Genomic DNA, 25554 nt, shown 5'->3' with positions numbered 1-25554 from the left:
TTAACCTGTAAAAACAGGGCATTACTTACCCTGACTATCTCACAAGGCTGATATGGGGATCAAGTAGAATAACGTAAACATATACAAGTTTTTGTTATGTGCCTAGCATGATATAAGGCAACAGGTATTTAAGGTAAAGGAAGAATAATGCTTTATATGAAAATAAAGGAAAGATGGGCTACTTAAGTCATGGAGGAGCCCTGACTTTTCTTTTTTCTTTTTCCTTTTTTTTTTGGTTTTAAACGAAGGCCAAAAGTAGGATCAATCACCACTATCAACAAAGACAACCACAACAATGGCACCTAAACCCGTTGAGCGCCCTCTATCCCTACCAGGTATTGCTCTATTTAATTCTCGTGAATGAGCCCATATAGTAGGGACTGTTGTTATCCCTCCTTTACAGATGAGGGGATGGGAAAGGCCGTTGGGAATGTCTGAGTAACTTGCCCATGGTGACACAGTAACAGAAACAGCTGGGATTCAAACCCAGGGAATCTGACTCAAGTCTTAACTTCTTTTATGAACAAATTAGTGAGACTGAAGCAGGCAGCTTGAATATTGTGTTTCTACACCAGTGAGGCTGTACTTAAAGCCAGCACCCAGCTTTCAGTGCCCAGGATGGTAAACAATAAATACTATTTAAAGATGAGAATGAAAAAATTAGCAGCCTCCATATGTGTTCGCCCACATACCTGGATCTCCTCTTCACAGAATCAGGGGGACAAAGTTAGAATAGTTCTAGAAAGTTTTTATCTGGAGATATATATATAGTTGATATTTATTTTGTGATCACATTTTATTCTGTAGAAAAATAAATATGATGCTATACATACCATAAAAACCTAAAATGCTTTTTGTATCCATATTTCTCTTTGGTGAGTGGGGGTGGGGGGCAGAAAGCCTCTATTACTAGAAACTCTTCTAAGGAAGGCTATATTCTACTGTAACTTGCTTGATGATACTTGATAAGTCATTCCACAACCCTTTCTTCTACCTACTAAAATGACTCTAAGCATCCGATTTATAATACTTCTATTGCTTATAAGGGCACTTTGTCTACGAGAATTGTTGCTGAGAAGATGCATATGAATTAATTTCCCTAGTTCAGGAATTCCTTCTCATTAACAGGCAAGCCTGACAGACTTTCTGAATATGGAAAGGCCATAACTCCCAATTTTAAAGACGTTGCCTGTTGGAGTTAATGAGAAAGAAATGACACACAGCTCAAATAATTATGGCTTCTAGCATTTATGAAAAGAGCTTTGCCTGAATACTCCTGGGATTTCAAGTTGGTGTTTCACTGTTTGGCTTGCTTCTGCACAGAATTAAACACAGTTGCTATGGGTGACTTAAAGTGCTGTATGGCAGGAAAAAAACTGAGGGAGTGTGCTCTGAATTAAAATGGCATTCAGTAGAGACCCCTTTTTATGCTTTGAAGAGTTGGTGGCTGAAGGAAAAATTTATTTACTGCAGGGTCCATCTATACACCTCTATTTCATAAGGCTGAAGATATCCAGCCTCCACTTGGGCATCTGGTCAAGATTTGGGAAAATGAGGTTTGTGAGTAAAATCAAAAATCTGGGTTGCCATCCATCTACTTTGCTCGTACTTCGGTTAGTGTCATATGGTAATATTCTAACATATTAATATATCAACAAATGTGCCTTTTATTTCCTCTCCACCATTTATTTTCTAACCATGGTAGTTTCAGAACTCTTCTTCATTGCTTTTGGGAAGGATGGTTATAATAAAACACAGAAGAACAATGGAAGTAAAAAGAAAATAATAATAATTAATAAAGGACTGACCTTTGTGTTCTAAAAGCCAGTGTTATATGGTCAGTACTTGGCTCTGTGCTTCAAAAATACTGAAGTATTAAGGACATGAAACATATGCCATATACAAAAAATAATGGAAGGATATGAATGGATCTAAATTAGTCTCCTCGCCCAGCCTGTAATCCAGACATTCAGGAGTGACAGATGAGAAGGGAGAAACTAATGGGATATGTAAAAGTTAAATGCTGGTATAAGCTCCTAGGCTCGGCACAGCCAGTCAGTACAGTTGCCACTAGGCACAGGTGGCTGTTTACGTTTTAAATAATTTTAACAGTCAGTTCCTTAGTTGCATTAGTCATGTTTCAAATGCTCAGTAGTCAGAAAATAAAATATTTCTGTCATTGTAAAAAGTTCCGTTGGTCAAGGCTTGTCTAAAGCAAGGGATCATTTGTTTACTGTCCATTTGTTTATATATATTGTGGTTGCCTTGTGTTATGGGAACAGAGTAGTTGTGTCAGAAACAGCCTGACCCATAATGCCTAAAATATTTACTACCTGCCCTTGAGAGGAAAAGTTCACTGCCCTGATCTAAAGGGATAGAACACTGAGCAAAAGTTTACTGCTATGGCCCTGTTTTTTGAGTGTTTGAGGCAAGGTCTCACTCTGTCACCTAGGCTAGAGTGCAGTGGCATGATCACAGCTCATTGCAGCCTCAACTACCTGGGCTCAAGTGATCCTCCCACCTCAGCCTCCCAATGTAAGCAGCTGGGACCACAGATGTGTGTCACCACTTCTGGCTATTTTTTTTTTTTTTTTTTTTTTTACTGTTTGTAGAGACAGGATCTTGCTATGTTGCCTGGGATTTGGCCCTATTTTTTTAAAAATACAGTATTAAAAATGTATTTTACTCCTTTAAAACAAAAACAAAAACAAAAAACTGAAGAGCTCCTAGGCTCTAGAACCTCCAGCAACCACGGTCACAGGAAGGACCTGGAGTCATCAAAACCACAGTTGTACCTGGAGAAGCCCTGAGGTCAGGACCAAGAGTCCATGCTGCAGTAGCCTTCACATCTTCACTACTAAGGGCAGGAATGGACAAAGTGCATTCCTGGAGATGGATTCATGGCTAGTGAAAAATCATGCATGCCGAAGGATCAGAGCAAAGCCTCACAAATAATTTCCAAGTCCTGGGCTTTAAAAAAATCTCTTTGTAACTAAGGTCCAGGCCTGTGGACCACGTGGGATAAGGGGTTTTTAAAAGATTGAATTTCTACAAAACAATAGGATGGAGATTTGAAAAACAAAGTGAAGTTATAGAAAACAACCAAAAGTTCAATTTTTTGCACTAGCAATTTTATGATCTGAGATTTGTACCTATTACAATACACAACCATACAGAAGGCTATGCTAATTATTGCCCTCAGAATCAAGCATTGCCTAATCATCTTGCTTATCTTCTCTCAGATTTATCCAGTGGAATAATTGGCAATTAACATAGGTGGCGCTATACTTCCCTTGAAAAGAGGTTAAATTTTTGTTCTTAAATGCCTTTACAAAATTTATTGATTTTTAAATAATACAAGAAGATAAACTTTCATATTTAAGTGACTTAAAAGCAAACCCATAGAGTTAGCATGACACTTACTATGATTTAATGTTACACTAAAGTCTATTTTTAACAATTACACATGAAAAACTGGTCTAGAAATATAATTACCTTTTATGGGCATGGAATTTTTATTCAATACCTTACATTCCAAAAAGGATTTAAAGAGGTGTCCCAAAAACAATGAGGATTTTAGATGTGACATTCAGATCATTTTAACTTGAAGAATCCTATGTTAATTGGTATTCCATGTATCTAAATGTTATTAGCAAATTACCCAAACAGTTGCTATAGAATGCCTTACTAAATCCTCAAAGTTACATACCTTAGCCTTTCTGTAAGGATTTAGTATTTAACATTCATTTTTAAATAAATGAATTAATTAACAAGCAAAGATTCTTAATAATTTGATACATTTCCAGTTCCCACAATTAGAAACAAGCCATTTATGGAGGTAGGTAGGGGAAGATTTAAGGGTGATGGTAGCAAGAGAGATGTCAACCAAGACTCCGATATTTAGAGATGAGTCAGAGAACCAAAAATTTAACAAAGAACCACATTAACACATAATCCTATGCATGCTCACAGAGATGAAATCATCATTAATCTGTGGCAAGCCTCTGTTTAAGAAAGCCCAAAGGTGTAAAAATGCATTTGACATTGCTTCTCATCAAAATGGTTTCAAAAAAAGTCTTAGAGTACCAAAGAGTTAGACACTATTTATCTATAACATTTTGTTGTGGATTCCTCAATCATGTTAAGTAAATTAGGTGCTGCAATAAAACATCTTTGTGACAATTAAAGGTCAATTCAGAATAGAAAAATAAAATGACAGTGAGTATAAAAACTAATCAGTATAATCATCAATTATTTCTGCACATATATTCTGAGCACTTGACTTTAAGTGTAATTCCTTTGTCTTGATAGTCTTGTTAACGAATTATATAGGCTCTAATGAGCCTGGGTCCTGGTAAAAATAAAAGACTTAAGAAATACATGGTTTATTCATTAACAGCGTTTATCAACAGGCTTTTTGTTAGCTCCACCGAAAAGAGGACTTAAACTATTAGCTCTGAGAAGTGAGGTGTAAAGAAAAACACAGCTTAAGAATTCTGACCTTCCAAAATGTAGACATTTATCAGAGTATACTCTTTAGCCCTTGATATCTTTCCACAGTAAACAGGGGCTGATTAGGGACACAAATCAAAACTGAATTTGCTTATTGTGTGACTTGAAAGCACTAGCAATGAAATATGAAGGCTTGTTACAAAAAATATATGTCACCAATTTATTCATCTTCTGTCATCGCAAAAGAAAAACAAATCTCTGAATGTTAAATTGTCCCATCATCAGATGATGGATTTGTAAATGCTGAGTTCCTGCTTTTCAGCAAGGAGGTAACTCTAATGAATCAGTATTCACCAAGTGGCATTTCATAGAACAGTGATATTAGTTAGACAAATGTTCTGGGTAAGTCACGAGTTATGACTGATAAGCCATAAGATGTTGCCCAGTCATAGGCAAACATATTCAGGTTCTCAGAACCTCCTTCTGAGTTTAAAAAATGCATTTGGGAGCTAAGATATTTGATGCTATTAGACATGTAAGGATACAGCTTCTCAGAAGAAGATGAGCAAATGTTGGGATATGAGATGTTGAGTGTTACACTCTTGGGGATGCCATTAGCTATGTAAGGACACAGCTCCTCAGGAGAAAATGAGAAAACTTTGGGATATGATGCTCTCTATAATGCACAGTGTGTGTCCAAATGTCACTGGGCCTTGGACACACACTCTGTGTTAAAGCACCGAAATTTCTTAAGCCTTGAGCTTCATGTTTCACTCATAGCATAACATTGCATGACGCCTGTCTGCAAACTCTTTGATACTCAATATATCACCCTATATAGTGTGCACCCCAGTAAAAATTCTTGTCTATACTTACGTACTTGTTTTCTGATTGGAGTTGATATACATCCTGATCTCTAAGGACTGACGCAGACAAAAAGATCTTCATGAATTCCTCACAGGCCACTGAATTCAGCCCAGAAGAGCAGAAAATTTCCATTGTTAGCTACGACTATGTGCTAGTAAAATTTCAGACCCTTTATTTAAATTAACTGATTTAATCCACTCAACAATTTTGAATGTAAGGTTTTACTATTCTCACTTCAAAAATAAGAAATGGCTTTGAGAGGTTAAAAACATGTTATCCAAGCTCTCACAGGCATGTGTGGTTATGGATGTCCTTAGAACAGAAGCTTAGATCTTTTTGATTCCAAAACCAATGGTTTCTTAACCACTGTGGTATAATGTTCCTGACCCCAAGATGGCCTCAATCTCTTTTTGCAGAGATGTCACTTCATTTGTGTAATGTTCCTTCTTTCGTTGACCCTTAGTATCTCCATTGAAACATATTATTCCCAAAGAGGTCATACTCTAAACTGGTTTTTGTGCCAGCAGCATCCTGGCAAGTCTCAAGGGTGAACACACTCAGCTGGTGGGCTGTGGGTAGGGGAACATAAATACAACGCAGAAAAAAATCACATCTGATCTTTCTGCCTGCAAATGAAAATGGTATGTGGTAAACTCTCTAGAAGAGATGACTATGTGTATATCTAGCATTGTCTCCATGAGAAAACATAGCTCTTCTATGAAGCAGCATGAATGGCATTAATCCTGTCAAATGGAAGTTGTGTTTTCTGTGATAGCTTGGACAACCACATACTTGCTGAACTGCATTTCACGCTGAGTGATTACACCCAATATATCCCATGAGCAGGATGGCTCACTGCGAATGCCTGATCTATATCAATGGTTATTAGGCTACTCCGAAGGAAGGTAAGAGGAAGAATGTCTAGCTCTCAGATTGTCACATCTTGGGATTTGGTATCAAGGAAAGTGGGAATGTTCTTGAAATACTAAAGAATGCGATAAAATCCCTTTCTTTAAGGCTTTAAGTGGACATGGATAATTTACAGAAATAAAGATTACATAGTTGTTCAGGTCATTTTCTATAAGAATTCATGCACATCTAGCCCCAAGTAAAATTATGAAGTATGAACAGCTTATCTCATGTTTCTTAATGAATATTTTTCAATAATTATTATTCCTCTCATGACTTTGCATTTTCTTGTGATTTTAGAACTCATTGCTATACTCTGACCTCAGTAATTTGCTCTCTCCAAATAGTATGGGTCTCATCCCTCATCTTTAAAACTTGTCAAATGGCTGATTCAGTGTTGGTCTACTTGCAGCTAATATATAACAAATATTGTTTAGTATGGCTAAGGAGGCTACCCAGCCCAAAAGAAAAAAAAAGGCCTACATTTTAATTTGTGCTCACATCTTAAGAGTGAATGTTATATTAATAAGACTTCCTTTTTCTTTAGCAGAGCCAAGTCACAGAGAGAGCTCTGTGAAGGGGGCTATGTTCTACAGTCCTCAGATAAAAACATTCATTGTATTCACAGCGCAGATCTTCAGTGTCAGACTACTCAGCTAGCCTGCTCATCTGGGTGCCCTTTCTAACATGCCTGTTCTAGTGTTTTAAAATCTAGTCACCAAAGCATGCAACCAGGTTACCTTTCCCACTGATTCTTCACTTCCAAATTGAAGTATACTTACATGTAAAGATTTTTTAAATAGTATTTTTTGGAATACTATCAAAGAAAGATGTACATATGGTTGGATTTGGAAAAAGGAAGGACAAGGAAAACAAACAAAATATGACCACCATATCAATAGGTGGAAGAGTAAGAGATACGGTAATGGTAACAGTATCTACCTCCATTCCATATGGTACAGCTCATCACAAAGAAAGTGATGAGGAAGGAAAAAGGAAGGTGAGAATATACGAATATTTTGGGTACACTTATAATTTAGTGAATGTGATTATAAATATTCACATGGAAGAAACGTATTAGTTAGGAAGACACAAACACTTCTATTTCCATTTTTGTAAGGTAGAGGCTTGCATAACAACCTTACTAGTTTGTATAAGCCCAAATTCTCAATGATCAGCCTGAAGCATGGCTCCACATAAAACAGCCTGTGTTTAAGCTCATAAAAGTCAGAGGTGTGGCCTCAGAGTGGGACAATCCTAACGTCCATCAACCGATTCCACCTTCCAGACACTCTACACAACACAAAATGTCAGAAAGAACCCAGGAAAACTGTCTTCAATCATCTACATACTTCCGGTGCACTTGAATGTACCCTGTCATAGAGACAAATTATCCAGATGTCAAGCTAATTTTTTTCAGTTTCCACTTGAAAGCTTTGTGTTGCCTAGGTCTAGTCAATATTAAATTAATATTTTCCCTTTTCCCCCACTATTCTAGGGACCATATCTCAGAACTATTGTTATATAGCATGATCTGGAGAATGTGGTGAATCCGATAGTCCAGTTGACTGAATGATACCTTTAATATATGCATCATACTTATTTTATATCATTATTGTTATTCATGTTTCTGGTCATATGTTGTACATTTCTCCTTTTTCACAGAAAACTCCTTGAGACTACATTCAAGCACCCCCAAAGACTTCATGGTGTTCCTGATACCATGTATTACCTGATTAATAGATGATGGTTGAGTGGATTAATCTACAACATGTGGGTGACCGGTATTCAAACAGCTACATTACAAAGAGAGACTAGAGGCAGAACTGTGTCCCACATGAATGTGTCTTTCTTGATCATATATAAAACATTTAGCCTTATTACATTAGTATACCTGAAGGTCATCATTACAAATTGTAAAGGCTGATGTTTAAAGAGGTCTAGTTGATAAGATGGTAGATCATGTCATCCGCTTGTGTAACACCCTTCCATGGTTACCACTGCTCTTAGGATAAAAGCCAAGTCCCACGTACATCCTAAAATGACTTAGTTCTGGACCATCTCTCTACACCTGCAGCCTTGGCTCACACATTCTCTCTGTTCTGTGTACTTCGGTCATGTTTTTTCTGTTTTTCACAACCTCAGAAACACAAAAACTCCTCCTACTGCAAGCCATTTACCATGTTTAATCAGAATTCTCCAACCTATTTTCCTTCCCTAACCAGCCAATGTCCATTTCTTCATTTCATCTTGACTCAAGCATCATTCTCCCAAAAGGGTCTTTTGAGACAGCTTCTACCTTCAACATGAGTAAACTTCCTTAGTTGTATGCCCTCATAACACTCAGAACATGGATTACAGTTTGTAATTATGAATTCGTTTGTGAGATCACTGGAATAAAGTCAAATTCCTTCCACCAGACTCTGGGCAACATAGAGGGAGGATTCTCACTTAGTTTGCTCACCACCAGATCCCCAGTGCCTAGCACAGTGCATAGCAGAAAGGAGTCACTCAGTAAATATTTGTGAGTGAATAAATGAATGAATGTGTGATTTTTCTTCTGACTTATTCACAGATATTTTTCATTTACAAGGTTACATATAAGGAGCCGTGAATATTTTAAATAGTAGGTAACTCATTAACTTAGACATTAATGAAAATCATTTGGGATTTTCATTATTCTAAACCCAATCACTCTGTTTCCTTAATCAAGTATACTGTCCATGGTAACAGTTAAATCCGACAATGGCATGGGATTTGTCAGAGAATTTTGTCTATGTGAAAATGACTTCATACTCCTGGCTGGAACTGAACAAGAGGATTCAAAGCAACATGACCCCTTCTGAATTCAAAGAATCACTGAAAATGTCAGTTACTGCTAGATAGGCAGAAAAGAATACATTCTTGTCTGTACGTCTTTTGTCCTGCAAGACGTATGCTCCTGTTCCATTTTCTGAACAATCTAGTAAAATTTAATTTACTTTTTCAATTTGTCTCCAGCCAAGCTTCCTTCTGTCAGCTATGCCGACATGTCGGTGCTAGCCACGTAGAGTAATAGGAGAAGGACAACGAGAATTAAATTACCTGTGCATTTGCGATCTGTGTCTTCTTTTTTTGACCCACTAATCGTCAACTTGCAGTTGAAGTTTTCCTCCCAGTATTCGGCAAACCATACATTTCTTCTGTTGTTTTCAAGCGTACGGGACGTAAAGTAGGCATCAAACCCTAAATAGAGTTAAATGAAAAGGTCATTGCTTGCAGGGCACTGCTGGCACATTCAGAAATAAAAATAAAAGTGACTTTTTTTTTCTTTGTTTCAGTGAATTGGATCCTCTTGTGTGTCAACCGAAAAAAAAAAAAATTAACAGAAGGAGGAAAAATATTCTAATTGCATTAATCCATGACTAAATTCCTAGTTCAATCTGACAGGTAGGTAGTTACTAGCATAATTTCCATTTGTAGGTGAGAAAACAGAGTTATAAGAAATAGTAACATGCCTAAGGTCAACCATTATGCCACATTCTGCATCCCTAACCATGTCAACTCTTGATCCATGAATATTATTTTAAGAACCTCCTTTCACTTAGCAATATCCCAGTATGTAATTGACTTTCTAGTCAAATTAGAAGGAAAAGTTTTTGAAGAGGTTGTAGGTGAACCGAATCCAATATAAACCTCAATCCAATGTATAAAGAGTGTCCAGATGAGCAGGGACGAGGAGGCCAGGGACTCTCTAGCTTCCTCTTTAGGACAGTGTGACTTTAAATGTTCGTATGGGGTCATAAGATCTTGCAAGAGTCAGAGTGGAAAAAGATATGGGATTCAGTGTCCCAAGGCCTAGGCTCAAATCCCAAATCTATGAATCTCACTCAGTCATGGAACCATGAGCAGGTACATACTTAACCTATACGATTTTCTTTCAATCCACCTGCAACAATGAAGACTACATCATCTCCTTCCCCCACAGTATCTTGTTTGTGGTAATGGAAAAACTTTGGAAACTTATAAAGTTGAGTTCTATGATCAAGAACCATAGGAAAAAAAAATGGACTTACTTCCCAAATACTTAAATTATTCAAAGTTTTCCCTTACCTGTAAGGCCATAAAAATGGAATAATCATTACAATTACAAAAATAAGAAGTATTTTATGTACATTTTCTCATAAAATGTCACATCAACCAAAGGAAGTAGGTAGTCTCAGATCCATACTCTAAAGTTAAAAATGAAGGCTTAGAGAAGAATTTGGACCTACATCTGCCTAATTCCAGACCCTGGTTTCTGACACCCATGCTATAGGGCAGTGAGTTTCACATTTTGGTGGGAATTGCATCATTTGGAGAGTTGATAAAGAATACAGAGTCCAGCTCACTGAGGTAGGCAGTATCTGAGTCTTATTATTATTATTATTTTCAAGTTCCCTAGCAGATTGTCTTAGTCACCAACAGTCAACAACTACTGCTATGAAGCTCTTCCATGGCCCACTTACCAAGCCACTTCCTCTCTTTCTCTACTAGACGCTCCATCACCAACTTACTGTATCAGCTATTGACTCCACAGGGCAACTGGGTGGTTCGACAGGTAGAAGAGCAAAACAATCATGTGTTCAGGTATTGGAATGGATAAGTCAATCAAAACGGTAAAACCCACTACACAGTCTGATAGTCCTGAGCCAAAGCCAGTTTCAAAAACGGAGCTCCTCTCAGACAATTCAAAGCAGCAGAAGCAGAGGTCAAATGGATATTATTCCATTTAGTTACTTCTTGCTGACTTGCCTCCTCTTAGCTGAGTCAGATTCTTTCAGGATCTAAGAGTCTGTTTATTCTTATAGCTAGGGCAAAAAATAAATTAAGTCTTGAAGTTTGCCTCTATTCAATTTCGCTCACAAGGAATAAAATTGTCCACGAGAGACTTAAGTTTTTAAGAGAGATCTTGTTGTAGCCATGTATTTACAATGCCTTGGAATATACTTGGCAGCTCTCTGGGTTAGGCACACACTATAGCTCTTCTTTATTAATGGCTATGGAGCTTCTGATACAGAATGGTTTAAAGTTTTCCCTCTGGCTGAAGTCATCAAGCCGTCACTCTTGGTCTGTCATTGTAGTTCCTGCAACCTAAAGATTCTACCTATCTTGTTTTAGGAATAGGCTGTCCAATACAAGATATACAGTTACCAAGGTGGAACAGAGGGAAAGTCAGGGGTAGAAGCAGAAATTAGAATAACTCTATTAATATAATTATGTGTGTGTGTGTGTGTCATAGTGAATTGAGGTTTTTTTCTAAACTTTCTACTAGAGCCAAGAAGAAAAGTAATCTGAACACATATAGCATTACTATTAGTTAAACTGTCAGGTATTTAAATATAAACCAAGGCACCAAGGCCAGAGTTTTGGTTCGCTGGAAACAGAATCAGAGTCATGTTAAAGGAAAAAGATCATTCTTTTATAAGGGGCAGATGGTATTTTTATTATGAAATTGTTCCTTTTATTAGACAGATAAATTTAATTTCAAAAATTAATCTCCAGGTGCTTCTGAAGCAAATGCCCCATTGGTTACATGTTGAGCAATATTCCTGTAATCTTGAAAGCAAACTTAGAACAACATAGAGAAAATGAAATGGACTTTAGCTGGTGTGAAGACCACACCAATCTGGTTCTTTCCTCTTTTAACTGGGTTGCTGCCCTCAAACACCCCTTGAAATTGGTGGCTGAGACAAGAGACTGCAAAACAAGAGAAACATTATTATCCCAGGCGTCTCGTTTGGGAAGTGACCTTTCCAGGTGAGAGAGAGTAAAAGCTCTTGCAAGTGTGTGGTATGAAGGGAAACCTATCAGAATGTCAAGACGGGGTCAGAGGACACAGCTGTCTGCTCTGCCAGGATAATGGGAGCTAACAGATATTGATGGCGCTTCCTGTGGCAACCAGAAAGTGACCAGGAGTCCTGATGGCTGCCTTCTCAACACTAATCATGTATTGGAGATTAGAACATCTCTGTTGGCCGAGGTGCCAGGGGGCACCCAAGGCTTCATTTCAACCAGCCTATAAACAGAGGGTCTGCTTCCTTCTTAGTAAGAATGGCCCAATGATTCAGAAAAATAAAGCTCCTGGCACATCATAGGCATATGACACTAACAGAATCAGTGAATGAAGCAATTAATAAAAAGAACAAAAGGAAATGACAAGAGGGAGAGAGGGAGAGAGAGAGAGAGAGGAGAGAGGAGAGAGCAAAAAGAGAAAAGGGAAAAGAGGTGATGTTGGGAAGGGGAGGGGAGGGGAGAGAAGAGAGAAGAGAGAGGCATTGATTAGGGTGAGAAACAGGAATTCCCTGTTGCTGAGAGTGCAAATAAGTACAAAAATTTTTAAAAATAGGCCAGCATTATCTATTAACATTGCTAATATGCATTCTTAAAAAACCAGCCATTCTACTGCTAGGTACATGCACTAGAGAAAGTTTACACACATGTACCACAATATACATTCAAGAATGTGTAGCGTGGTAATATCTGTAATAACTACAATCTGAAACAACCCAAATGCCTATGAAATACACAGAAAAAAAATGCTGTTCATGAAAACACATATGAATCTCATAACAAATGTGCAAACCAGAAAAGAAAGAATGCATTCGGTATCATTTATGTCACATAAAGTTCAAAATTGGGCAGAAATAAGCCACATTGTTTAATGAGGCAGTCATATGTGGTTCAACTACAAAGAAAAACATTGAAATTATTACAGTAAAAGTAGGATATTCTAAAAAAAAATTAGATTATTTCTGGTGGTACAAGAGAGGAGACAGACATATGGTGGACAGAAACAGAGTGTTGGGGCATCTATCCTTCTGCTAGTATTCTTGATCGGGTGGTAACGTTATAACTATTTTTAAACCCTACATAGTTGTTTCATGCCCCTTTATATTTCTATAATATAACCTATGGCAGTGGTTTAAATTTGGCTCTTAAAAAATGTCCATGTCCTAACCCCCTAAACTTGTGAATATGACATTATTTGGAAAATATATTAATATTGTATTGCCGTAAGTTACATCACAAATAAAATTAATTTAGGGATCTCTTGACAGGATGATCCTGGATTATTCATGAGGGCTGTAAATCCAATGACAAGAGTCCTTATAAGATACATACAGAAGAGAGACACACAGGAGAAGGCGAGAAGGAGATGTGAAGAAGAACACAGATGGGGTATTGCAGCCACAAGCCCAGGAATGCTTGGAACCAGCAGAACCTGGAAGAAACAGGAAAGGCTACTCCGCCTAGAGCCTTCAGAGGGCAGTGGCCCCAGCTGAAACCTTGACTTTGGATTTCTGGCCCCCAGAACCGTAAGAGAATAAATTTCTGTTGTTTTAAAGCACCAAGTTTGTAGCCATTTTTTACGTTATCCTTAGGAAAGGAATACACCTTAGTAAATAAAAAATCCTGTTGTGGTATATACCTTACTAGCTTCTCTTTGGTCCAAATGATAACATTGTTCTCAGATGTCACAAAGTGGTGGCTTGTAGGGCATATTTAACATATAGACTTGTCTTGTCCTTTCTCTTTTGCCACAAAATGTGTGTGTGTGTGTGTGTGTGTGTGGTGGTTTTGTGTGTATGTGTGTATTTGTGTGTGTGTGTGTGTGTATATACATTTTTTTTTTTTTGAGACAGGGTCTTTCTCTGTCCCCAGGCTGGAGTGCAGTGGCTCAAACATGGCACAATGCAGCCTCAAGCCACCAGGCTCAAGTGATCCTCCCACCTCAGCCTCCTGGGTAGCTGGGACCACAGGTGGGCACCACCATGCCTGGATAATTTTTGTATTTTTTTTGTAGAGAGAGGATCTCACCATGTTTCACAGGCTAGTCTCAAACCCTTGGGCTCAAACAATCCACCTGCTTCGGCCTCCCAAAGTGTTGGGATTACAGGCGTGAGCCACCGTGCCCAGCCCCAAAATACTTTTAAAATCAGCTTCAAAGCCAGAAGATTTTACTTGAAAGTCCAGATTTCTAGTTTTGCTTATAAAGTTAGAAGATCTAGTAACACCGAACCCCAACTCCATGTGTTCAAAAAATAGCTATTCCTTTTAGGTAGGCCTGAGCTCTTCAGCTTACAGTATTTCCTCACTACCCGACTGCCTTTAACCTAGGCTACATTTCTCCTTTTTGAGCTGTACGTGGTTGTCAGGGTGGACACAAGCTTCCCACCACTGAGAAATGCATCTCTCTCATGTGCTGTTGAGGCAATTTGAGTAATCTAAAAACTTCACTGAAATGAGAAATACTATTTCAGGCCTCTAAGAATATATCCTTGAAAAAGCTACTAAAAACAGGGAAGTTGGCCAGGCACAGTGGCTCACGCCTGTAATCCCAGCAGTTTGGGAGGCTGAGGTGGGCAGATCACAAGGTCAGGAGATCGAGACCATCCTGGCCAACATGGTGAAACCCTGCCTCTACTAAAAATACAAAAAATTCGCCGGGCGTGGTGGCATGTGCCTGTAGTCCCAGCTACTTGGGAGGCTGAGGCAGGAGAACTGCTTGAACCCAGGAGGCAGAGGTTGCAGTGAGCCAAGATCCCGCCACTGTACTCCAGCCTGGGCGACAGAGCGGGACTCCATCTCAAAAACAAAACAAAACAAAACAAAACAAACACAAAACAGAGAAGTTGGGAAAGCAGCAGAATATAAAATTTACACAGAGAGATCATCCATCTTTATATACACAAACAACAACCACTTAGAGACACAGTGAAGAAGAGCACAATTAAAATAGCTACCCCCCACCCCCCAAAAAAGAGAGAGAACATCTATTCAAGAACAAGTGATATCTTCCCATTTATCAGGGCTTTTGTCTTTCAGGAAAAGTTGAAGCTTTCACTTATGTCAATTCCGTTCAAGTTAATTTATAGATTTTATGTGATCTCAATAAAAATACAAACTTTTCTTGCCTAGAGATAGACAAGTTGCTTTTAAAGTTCATACAGAAAAATATCAGAACCAAGAGAATGCTGAAAAAGAAGAGCAAGTATACCTGAGTGTTTGGTAGTTTGGGGGAAGGAAGTGAAAAAGACGAGAGCAAGCTCCAGGTTTTAAATTCAGATTTTAAATTCACTATTATTGAAAAACAGTAGTCTTGGCACATAAATAAAGAGATCAGTTTATCACTGGAACAGAACAGAAAGTCCAGAACTAGACCCAATTGCACATGAGAATTTAATGTAGTGGAGAATAAAGGTAGTATTTCAAATCACTAGCAAAACAATGTGTTTTAATAATTGTCTAATAAACAGCAACCAGTTGGATATTTGGAAAATGATCAAGTTGAATCTTAGTTAGGAATTTAACATATAATCCCACAAGAAATATGAGGAAGCACTGCATGGATTCAACCACAGCAAGGGCATTTGGGTTTTCTGTCTGCAAAATGGGGAATTTTGCATGGTTGTAGGAACTGGCTGTCCTGCACCCTCGACTCTATGCCATATGCTGTGTTCTCAGGACATGTTCCGCAGGTAGCCCCGCTAGCACTTGCGCAGTGTTACACGTGTCAGTTTCTTGTCTGCCTCTCTTGAGAATCTTTGAGGTCCTGGAGGCCAGAGACTCAGTTCTCCTTCCCCATTCCAGTTCCTATCAATATTAACTGATGTAAATTGAAGTTAAAGACATGTAAATCGGCTTGGCTAGATCATTATTGATCTAATGAGAGGAGTCTAGGCTCTCAGATGCACCCACAAATTATTTGGTGTGTCTATTGATGAGAGAGGTGGAAACCAGCCATTACTTTTGAGAAAACAAATTAGAATTATTGCAACGAAAATTATTCCACAAAGAACAAAAATCTCACGGGAAGTGTTTATGGATGAGGTAGAGGAAATAATGTCTGCAATGTTATTGCACAAAATGTCTCCAAAGGGCTGTTGCATATTATATAACACCAGAGTGCCTGTCATTTTTTATCCCTTTAAACTGCTTGGGAAACAGAAGGGCATTTATGTAATCCGAATATACTTATATGGGAATAAATATAGACATAAACAATACATATTAAATTGATAGTTTAACGGCTAAAAGCAGACTCTGAAACTAGAATTGTAGGGTTCAATTCCTAGCTTCGACACTTACTAGCTAGATGACCTTGAGCAAATGAGCTAAGCAGTCGAAGTTTCTCAATTGATAAAATGGGGATGATGATAATATAGACTTCATAGGATTGTTCTAACTATTAGATGTGCTAATATATGTAGTTTTTAGAACAGTGTCTAGCATGTAAGTGTGTAAATGTAAGCTAACTTAATAGAAAATTATCTCAGACACACATATAAGGTGAGGAAAAGAGAGAACAATAACAAAAAATTTAAGAAACTTTGTACTTTAACACTAGGAACTATGCATGAAAAGCCTCGCTTTGCTGTCAGATAGACCTGAATTTGAATCCTGCCTCTGCCAACTACAGGCTATGTTATTTAACTTGTCTTATGCTAAGTCTATCACTTACATTTCTGCCACTTTTGTTTTGCTATCAAACTATACTTTTAAATTTGCTTATTATTTCATTCATTCATTCATTTCTTCACATATTCCAAATAAGACTTAAAGTGGCACCTACTTTTCCTCATCTATAAATTAAGGATAGTAGGATACCTTACAGATGATTTTTAAAATTTTCAGTATGAAGGATAAACCAACATTTTAAAATGGTTCAGTAAATGCAGGTTCCTTTCCTTTTGTTAAGGTAAGCAGTTTTAATATCAGTTCCAGGCACTGTAAAGTAACAACCCTCTACCCTTGAAAGCCTCTTATCATTTTCCTATGCTATGTGCAGTCATGTGAGCTTAATGGCCCACATACATATTGTTTTGAGGCTGCTCAAGATGCACAAGGTCAGTAGAATGAAACATAAAATGACCATCCCTCTAGTGGATGATTTAGGAGGTGAGACTTGAAGAGGCATCTACCTGGAGGCCACAGGCTGCTTCCACAGGGCGTGGAACGGGTGATAAATAAGCGCACAGTGGAGGCTCCTGCTATCCTTCCTTCTACCCTACCTCATGGCAATGCCAACTTGAACCCCTGCCTTAGTGATTAAATGTTCTGTGCAGAAATGTGGTAAGGGTTTTACTCAAGAGCACTGGTCCCTCACAGGTATTACAACATTACTTCCGGGCTTGGGTTTTTATTGTTGTTGGTAGAATTTCTTGCCTTTCTAATCTCTTGCCTTTCTACCCTCCCTCCTTCCACACCATGCAGTATTAATGACATCCCATATTTTCGTATCTTTTTTCCCTCTACTCACAGTGAGTGTAATTGTCACACTAAATTGAGCAATCTTGACTGCAATACATATTGGTACTTGCCAACCTATATCCAAAGCCATAAAAAATGTGCAAATTTTTTGATCTAGCAACATGTTTCAAGGTATTTATTCTAATGGAAAAAGGATATGCATTTTTGAAAAGGCATTTCAAGCACTAGGTGATTTTAAAAATTATTAGTTTCACCAGATATGTGAATAGCATGGTGATATAAAGAATAGGTTTCCATCAGTTAGAGATGCATTCTAAAATATTTTAGTTAAGAAGACATAATGTCTCAGCTTTGATCTAAAGTGCCCCATCACAACAAAAATTCAGGAGAGAAAGTTAAAGCCTGATAGCAAAATATTGATAATGTTTGAAACTGGGTTTTAAATTCATTTGATTTGATTGTATCATTCTATTTTTATGTATGTTTAATAATTTTTATGATTTTTTTTTTTGAGACAGAGTCTTGCTCTGTTGCCCAGGCTGGAGTGCAGTGGTGTGATCTCGGCTCACTGCAAGCTCCGTCCCCGGGGTTCACGCCATTCTCCTGCCTCAGCCTCCGGAGTAGCTGGGACTACAGGCGCCCGCCACTATGCCCGGCTAATTTTTTGAATTTTTAGTAGAGACAGGGTTGCACCTTGTTAGCCAAGATGGTCTCCATCTCCTGACCTCATGATCCGCCCACCTCAGCCTCCCAAAGTGCTGGGATTACAGGCGTGAGCCGCCATGCCCGGCCGATAGATTCTTTTAAAAGTAGTTACAAGGATAATCATTTGAGCACTATCTAGAACAATGAAAATGTAAAACCACTGCAAATGTCCCCAAAACACATGATTAAATACATGTGTTGAAGTAGTATGCAGCCATCAGACTACAGAAAGTATTCAGAAGTGTACGCTAGGAGCCAAAAAAAATGTGTGTTTTTATGTTATATTTTAAAAGTTAAAAATACTTTGATAGTATTACCATTATATATATAATATTACATATATAATATTCACTACATTATCTAATAACAATGTCAATAGTAACAATGAATGTCAGTGTCAATAGTAATAACACACTGTTGACATATTAGATGATGTGATAACCTACTGTTGATATTAGATGATGTGATGAATAGATGATGAGTGATATTTTATTTTTAGCTCATTCATGTTTTTTAATTCCTTATACATCTATAAAGCAAAACACAGACACATGCCACATAAAACAAAAAATATGTATATAAAATATTATCTCTCCAAAATAAATGCTCATTCAATAGAATATTCAGTCTTTTGCAAATAGTAAAATTTTGTACAAGAGCCGTTCTCCAAGATAAGTTAATTCCTATTTCTAAACACACCTAATTTTTACAAATGTAATCTATAAACCTATTATTTATAACTATCCGAAGTAGGTATAGTAAATATACTCATGTCACCACTCCCTACAACCATAGCAGACATCAATAATCAATTTTGAATCTTCCCAACACAAAGAGATGATACATGTTTGAGTTGATGAATATGCTAATTACTGACTGATCACTACATATAATGTGTATCAAAATATCACTATGTACCCCAAAATATGTACAAGTATTATGTGTCAATTACAAAAATAAATAAAATAATAATCAATCATAATACTCAGTCTTAACAAACCTGGTCTCCAGCCTCTTTCTAGCTTGGTGCTTTAAAAAGCTAATATTCTTCTGACTTTTTAAAACATACAACTTATATACTATCCTTGATATGACATATTTTCAAGAAATTATTCCTGAAAATTTACTGTATAGAAAGTGGTATTTTCAGATAGAAACATTTAATTTAATTAATGGTAACAAAATCTCCCACTGTGTAGGTGACTACTATGCCCAGAGCTTTGGTTTAAATGCTTTGCATGGATTTTAGCTACTGAACATAAATGTACTGTTCTCTGGTTCTCATAGAAGTTCCAGTTCAATATGCTCTCTTGGAAGACACCAAAGAAAAACACATGGTGCTTTAGCTTGATATAATATGTTCGGTATCTTCATAAAAGAAATATGGTAGGTGTTAGAGATTGTCTATCAAGAAAACCAAGACCAATAGGGTGTATTGCAAACATTTTTTATTGATTATATATAGAGTGTCTTTGGCTTAATCTTGTTTGCATTTTTTTTTTTTTTATGTAGGACTCAAAAGAGTTCAGAACTTTCTATGATCTCCAACTGGGCCAACAAGATGCTTCCTGTTGGAAGAGATGGACAAGATCTTAAAGGGACAGTATCTGGAACACACAGTTGTTATTTCCCTATGCTAAATTCCAGGGAGCACACATCTTGGTATTGTACTCCTGCTGCTAACAATGGTTGAACACTTACCGTAGGATTGGTAGATTCCAAGGCATTATATTTTTAAACTCCTTTTTATAAAAGCCAGGCCTCAAAGGATCAGTCATCCACCAGAATTTCTTTTCTCTGTTCCCTGAACTCCAATATGTCATCTTAATTTCTATTTCTTTCTCAACTTCCAGGAAGAAGCCTGATGGTTCGTTCTCAGAAAGGCTGTCAGCCTAATTAACTAGCTGGAGAAGATCATGAGAAATCTAAACCAATCACCAAGAATCTACCAGGGAATTCCCAAGTGAGATCTGCCTTTCTTAGAAGACAGCCTTTAGATTACAAGAGGAGTGCCTGCCAAGACCTGATGCCCACCTACAAATGCTCCTCTCCAGGAGAGTGCTATAACAATCCACAACTACTGATTTGTATAGAGCCCCTCTTTCTAGGAAGTTATCCCTGACATAGAGGAAGTATATGCAGAATATTTATGTCTACAACAGTTTACACCCTGGTCTACACACTGGAATTAAGTATAGAATTTTTTAAATTACCTTTGCTTGGACTCCAAACCAGACCAGCTGAATCAAAGATTCTACTGTTGGGCCTGAGCATCCGTGTTTTTAGCTGCCCAGGTGATTCAGACATGCTATCAGGGTTAAGAATATCTACTCTATATAATTGTGCAATTTCATCACTCATATATCCATTTTACACATAGCCCTGGACGAGCTATCCAAGGAGTACCAGAAACATGAGAGACAAGGTCCCCTTAATTTGAGCATATCTATCTATCTATCCATCCACACACACATATTCTAATATATTCACATATACACACATGTATACACAGATATTCTCATCTATACATTCTTATATGTATATATATACATATATATGTGTGTATATATATGTAAAAGTGTGTGTGTGTATATATATCTATATATATCAGAATTACTCAGATAATGTCACATGTTCACATGTCTTTGGAAACATCAAATAACGGACGTACATTTGCCATAGTTGACTGAATCTTGTTGCCATTCTTTGAATGTCATCATTTATTATATGAAAGCTTTCCAAGATTTAATGAGTAATATTCTGCTACATAGAGATTATACATATGATTATTTCAGCTTAATGTCATCCTAATAAATGTAGGGTGAAATTTATGTTTCCACAGATCGTGGATATTGTATCTATTACAATACATACAATTATACATTGCTAATATATCTTTTTTTAGAAATGTCTAAGCAAGATTTTTTTTAGGAATTATAGTAAATTATCATAATCACTTTCATGTGTATATAACTGTCCAAGAATCATAATCTTACAGAATAATGTATTTAGCACATATCAATTATTAATCAATTCAGCAAATGGGACCTACCCATTTTTCCAGGCAATGACAGAAAGAAAGCCAGACAAACTTGTCAGAAAATTATTGTGCATTGTAGAAGCTTCACGTTTTATTTTTAATAACTATAGAAGAACCATGTTGCCTGGTTACCATCTTCATTTTGTACTCTGGTCTAAAAATGTCTCAGCAGCCAGAAGTTTTCAGTGAGCTCAACATCTAAACTTATATAATCAAACATCTATAACAATTCAAAAGGAATTTTACCAAAATGATATTTCATTTTCTCCCTAATCACAGATTCAGCCACCACCTAATGATTGAGGGGAAAAGAAAGCAACCTTTTGAAGGAGAGACTTTTCATATGCAAGTCTGAGAGGGGAAAAAGAATCTTAAAAAAAAAAAAAAAAGGAAAACAATACTCAAAGAAAATAATACCAGTGTCCCGAATGCATGACCACTTAGTATTTGAATTCCTATGAAAATATAAATCAAAAGAAGAAATGTTTTGGACACCTAGAGAAGCTTAAATTAATATTTACAATATTTTTCAATTTCACATCAAAGGTCACTTTTATATGCAGGTATTTTCAGGTTTGAGAAGAACTGTCCAACGTTCTAAAACATGCTATTTTGATGTATGTTATTTCTCCATGTCTTTCTGGCATATTAAGACATCATATGTGCAGAAGTGTAAAAATGAGAATAGATGGCTCGTAAATAAATGTCTTCATGCAGGATCAAGTTCAAGCAGCAAACTCAGATTATATTCATTCTCTCACCACCTGAGTTACTAAGATATTCCTGAGAGGGAGACATTGCATTAGGTGCAATAATAGGAAAGGTGAATTGTCCTCACCTCTGACCTCTTACACTTTTAGACAACTACATCTTGTTTTCTAGGAAATCACTTCCACATTTATAGGTTTGTAATGGTCACCAACTGACTGGGTTGGCAGTGAGCACGTAACCTTATCTGTGCCAACCAGATTCTCTTCCTTGGTAACCTGAAACTGGGAATAACCAATTCCTGTCAACCAGGACTGCTCACTTTATAGAAGAGATGTAAACTCAGGAGTTGCTGATAGCAGCCACATAGGCTGAGAAGTAGAAAAATTCAGTTTGCATGGGGAGATGAGTCAATTAGAGTCCTAGAAAAAAAAGACATGGAGGGAGAAAAGAGTCTTACATTTTTAACAATGTTCAAGTACCTGGTTCCAACCTATTTCTAAGGCCTTGATATATTCCTTGCTCTTGGATTCTATAGGACATCCATTTATTCTTATAATAAATCAACACCCATCCTTTTCTACCTTAGGCAAATCCCAGTGTTTGTCTGTCATTGGCAACTGTAAGGGTCATAACTAATATTGACGTGGGGATAAGTCAGATATGGATCCTGTTCTCAGGGAGATGGCCAAGAAGTAGGACATACACATATAATTTTCACAGAAAGGGAAGAGATTCAGAAGTTATAGAGATGCACTGATGGAATTTTCACATTAAGAAGCAAACATTCCTGACTCTAAATAAGGTGAGTTCAAAAAGTTTTTGGAGGCAGTGATATTCAGTATATTTGGAAATGTTTAAAATGATGACTAATGCTTTTTTTTTTCCAAAGTTTTTTCTAGGTAATTGGTGTTGCAGAAATATAACTTCAATCTGCCGCCAGATTGGTTCAGACACAGAAATCCTTGCTTTTATCTCAATGTGGAGTGCTATTAGTAGGAGTACTTCATGCTCTGTATTTTAGAGAGAGCAATGGGATGAACTTGGTATTCAAGCCATATGGCAACATTATAAATATGGTCTTGCCTTGGACATGATGTTTCCAACAACAAAACGTGGTCAACACTGTTTGCACTACAGCCCTACTGACAACTTTCTGCTCCTCTAAGGAGCAGGCAGCACTCTGAGTGCCAGATGAGAGTTTTATGACAGTTACTGGCAGGGCCTGTGCTTTCTACCTGGGTCAGCGACAGTATCGAAAGAAAATGCAGTCTCATTTTAGTCACCAGGGATTGCTTCTTCGTCATATACATTTAGAGTGTGTCTTGGATGAAATCAGAAAATGGCATAATAGAGCAATTAATTATTGCAGAAATTAATTAAAGCAAAAGGCCCCATGGTAGAGAGATTCTGAAAGTATATAATATACAACTTCTGCTCCAAGACACTTTCAATGTTTGAGGGTAGATAAGAAAATAAAAATACCAATGATTCCAGCTAATGCTTACTAAAAAAAAATTTAAATGATTATACTGGGCTAAGAATGATATATTATTTCAATTCTCACAAACATCCTAGGAGTTAACCATTATTATTATCCACATTTGGTGAATGTGCACACTGAAACTCATATAGAATAAGTAATTTGCCCAAAGGCTCATAGCTAAAAAGCAGAATCTGAACACAGTCTACCTGATTCCAAATGGTAAACCACAATGCAAGGAGAAATAACAAAGCCATCTAAAAACTCAAAGATAGCCTATGAAAGTTACAGGGTTTCAGAGATGAAGAAAAATGCCAGGATAGAATGATACGCATTTATGCCAGGGAAGAGCTGTGATTTGAGTTCAGCCTAGAAAATGCAGAGCTCATACAGATAGGAAGGACTGGAGAGAGTGGAGAATTACAGCAAGCACAAAGAGTGAGGTGGTTGTATCACTTGTGTTTCCAGGTGATGAATAGACTGATTTGACTACAATGGGTGTTTGATGTACAGAACATCTTTATGGAAAGGTAAAATGGAACCAGATTGTAGAGGGTCTGCCATATAAAGAGTCAGGATGTTATCTCACAGGCATTGTGAAGTCATTGAGGGTTGGTTCTTAGAATGCATACTGTGATAATAGCTGCATTTGAGGAAGAATATACCAGCAGAATTGGGAGGAAGATTCCTATTTGTTGAGTGACATTGCTATAGAAGTATTCATGTATGAAGCTTTTCATAATCCTTACAACACTTGGAAATGTAAAACTACCATGTCCATGCTTAGATGAATGAACTGAGGTTCTGCCAGGGAAGATGCCTGTCTCAGGTTCACCAGATGGGAAAGATGGACACAATATTTTGTCCTAGTCTGTTTACTTCAAAGCCTATACTCTTAACAATTCAATGTGAAAAACAAAAGTAGTAAAGAGATATTGCAAATATTGAGCCTTAACGATTTCTAGGTTCTAAGTAACCTTCATGTAATAACTTATGTAAACCTTCTAATACCTCTGAGGTAGGTACTTGTCTTCGTGCGTTTTTGTGTTGCTGTAAAGGAATACCTGAGGCTGCGCAAGTTATAAAGAAAAAAGGTTTATTTGGCTCATCGTTCTTCAGCCTGTACAAAAAGCACGGCTCACAGCATTTGCTTCTGGTGATGGCTTCAGTCTGCTTCTACTCACAGTCGGAAGGGAGGGGGAGCTGGTATGCAGAGATCACAAGTGGTGGGGAGGAGGAGTGGAAAGGTACCTAGTTCTTTTTAACAACTCAGCTCTTGTGAGAATTCTGAGGGAACTGATGGAGCAAGAATTCATTCATTACAATAAGGACGCCACCTAGCCACTCATGAGGGATCCACCCCTGTGACTTAAACACCTCCCATTAGGCCCCATCTCCGACACTGAGGATCAAATTTCAACATGAGACTTGGTGGAGCCAAACAAACCATATCTAAACCATAGCAGTACTACCTTATCCCCATTTCACAGATGGGAAAAATGAGGCAGAAACAGCAGGGGTCATTTGCTCATTACCGGAGGAAATGAGATTTCATTCAGATCTTTGGCTCCAGAGCCTGGGCTCATGGTTCTGCTGTGAGGCCCTCAATTATAGCAGCAGTTGACTAAGAAGTAATAAGTGTGACATCTACAGTCTAGTTGAAAGTTTTACAGAACAGACCAAAAATGAGGACCTTGATAAAGAAAAAAGTAAGATGGGGTGATTGGATCTAGAGCTTAGAGAACAAGGTAGAGGGTGGATTCCAGAAAATGTTGAGGACATTTTATTATTATTATTATTATTATTATTATTATTATTATTATTATTGTTCTTGTTGTTTTTTAAATAGGAAGATGTGTGATTTCCAAATCACTAAGCTTAAGTGGAAGGTGGAAGCATGAAGGAAAATGCTCTGAAGGGTAAAGCTGTAGATTCAGAAGCCAAGAAAATGCCTATGATGCTGGGAATTAAAAGGATGAAATCATCAATAGAAAATATATAAAGAAAGAATGGTGTGTGAAGGGAAGAGCTATTGGGAAATGCCCGCATTTGAGGGTGTCAAAGACAGACAAATAAGTCATCAATGGAGATAGAAAGGAATTGTCAGAGAAGTAGAAAGAGGGAGGAAGGTACAGAATCATAGAATCTCAAAGCTTAG

The 25554-nt window shown here is 37.4% G+C and overlaps 1 protein-coding gene across 6 annotated transcripts in view; it reads right to left on the bottom strand.

Moving 5' to 3' along the window:
• GRM7 (glutamate metabotropic receptor 7) overlaps positions 1 to 25554 on the bottom strand; it is an 882926-nt gene that overhangs the window by 317006 nt on the left and 540366 nt on the right. For all 6 annotated transcript variants that reach the window (XM_003309593.5, XM_516252.7, XM_063806588.1 and 3 more), the window contains one exon: positions 9313 to 9453. In XM_003309593.5, the coding sequence (XP_003309641.1) occupies positions 9313 to 9453 (141 nt within the window). The remainder of the gene's footprint in view (positions 1 to 9312; positions 9454 to 25554) is intronic.

The sequence above is a fragment of the Pan troglodytes genome, chromosome 2 (genome assembly GCF_028858775.2).
Source record: "Pan troglodytes isolate AG18354 chromosome 2, NHGRI_mPanTro3-v2.0_pri, whole genome shotgun sequence".
Taxonomy (NCBI): Eukaryota; Metazoa; Chordata; class Mammalia; order Primates; family Hominidae; genus Pan; species Pan troglodytes.
Note: the sequence above shows the minus strand (reverse complement) of the source record. Positions and strands in the feature narration are given on the sequence as shown.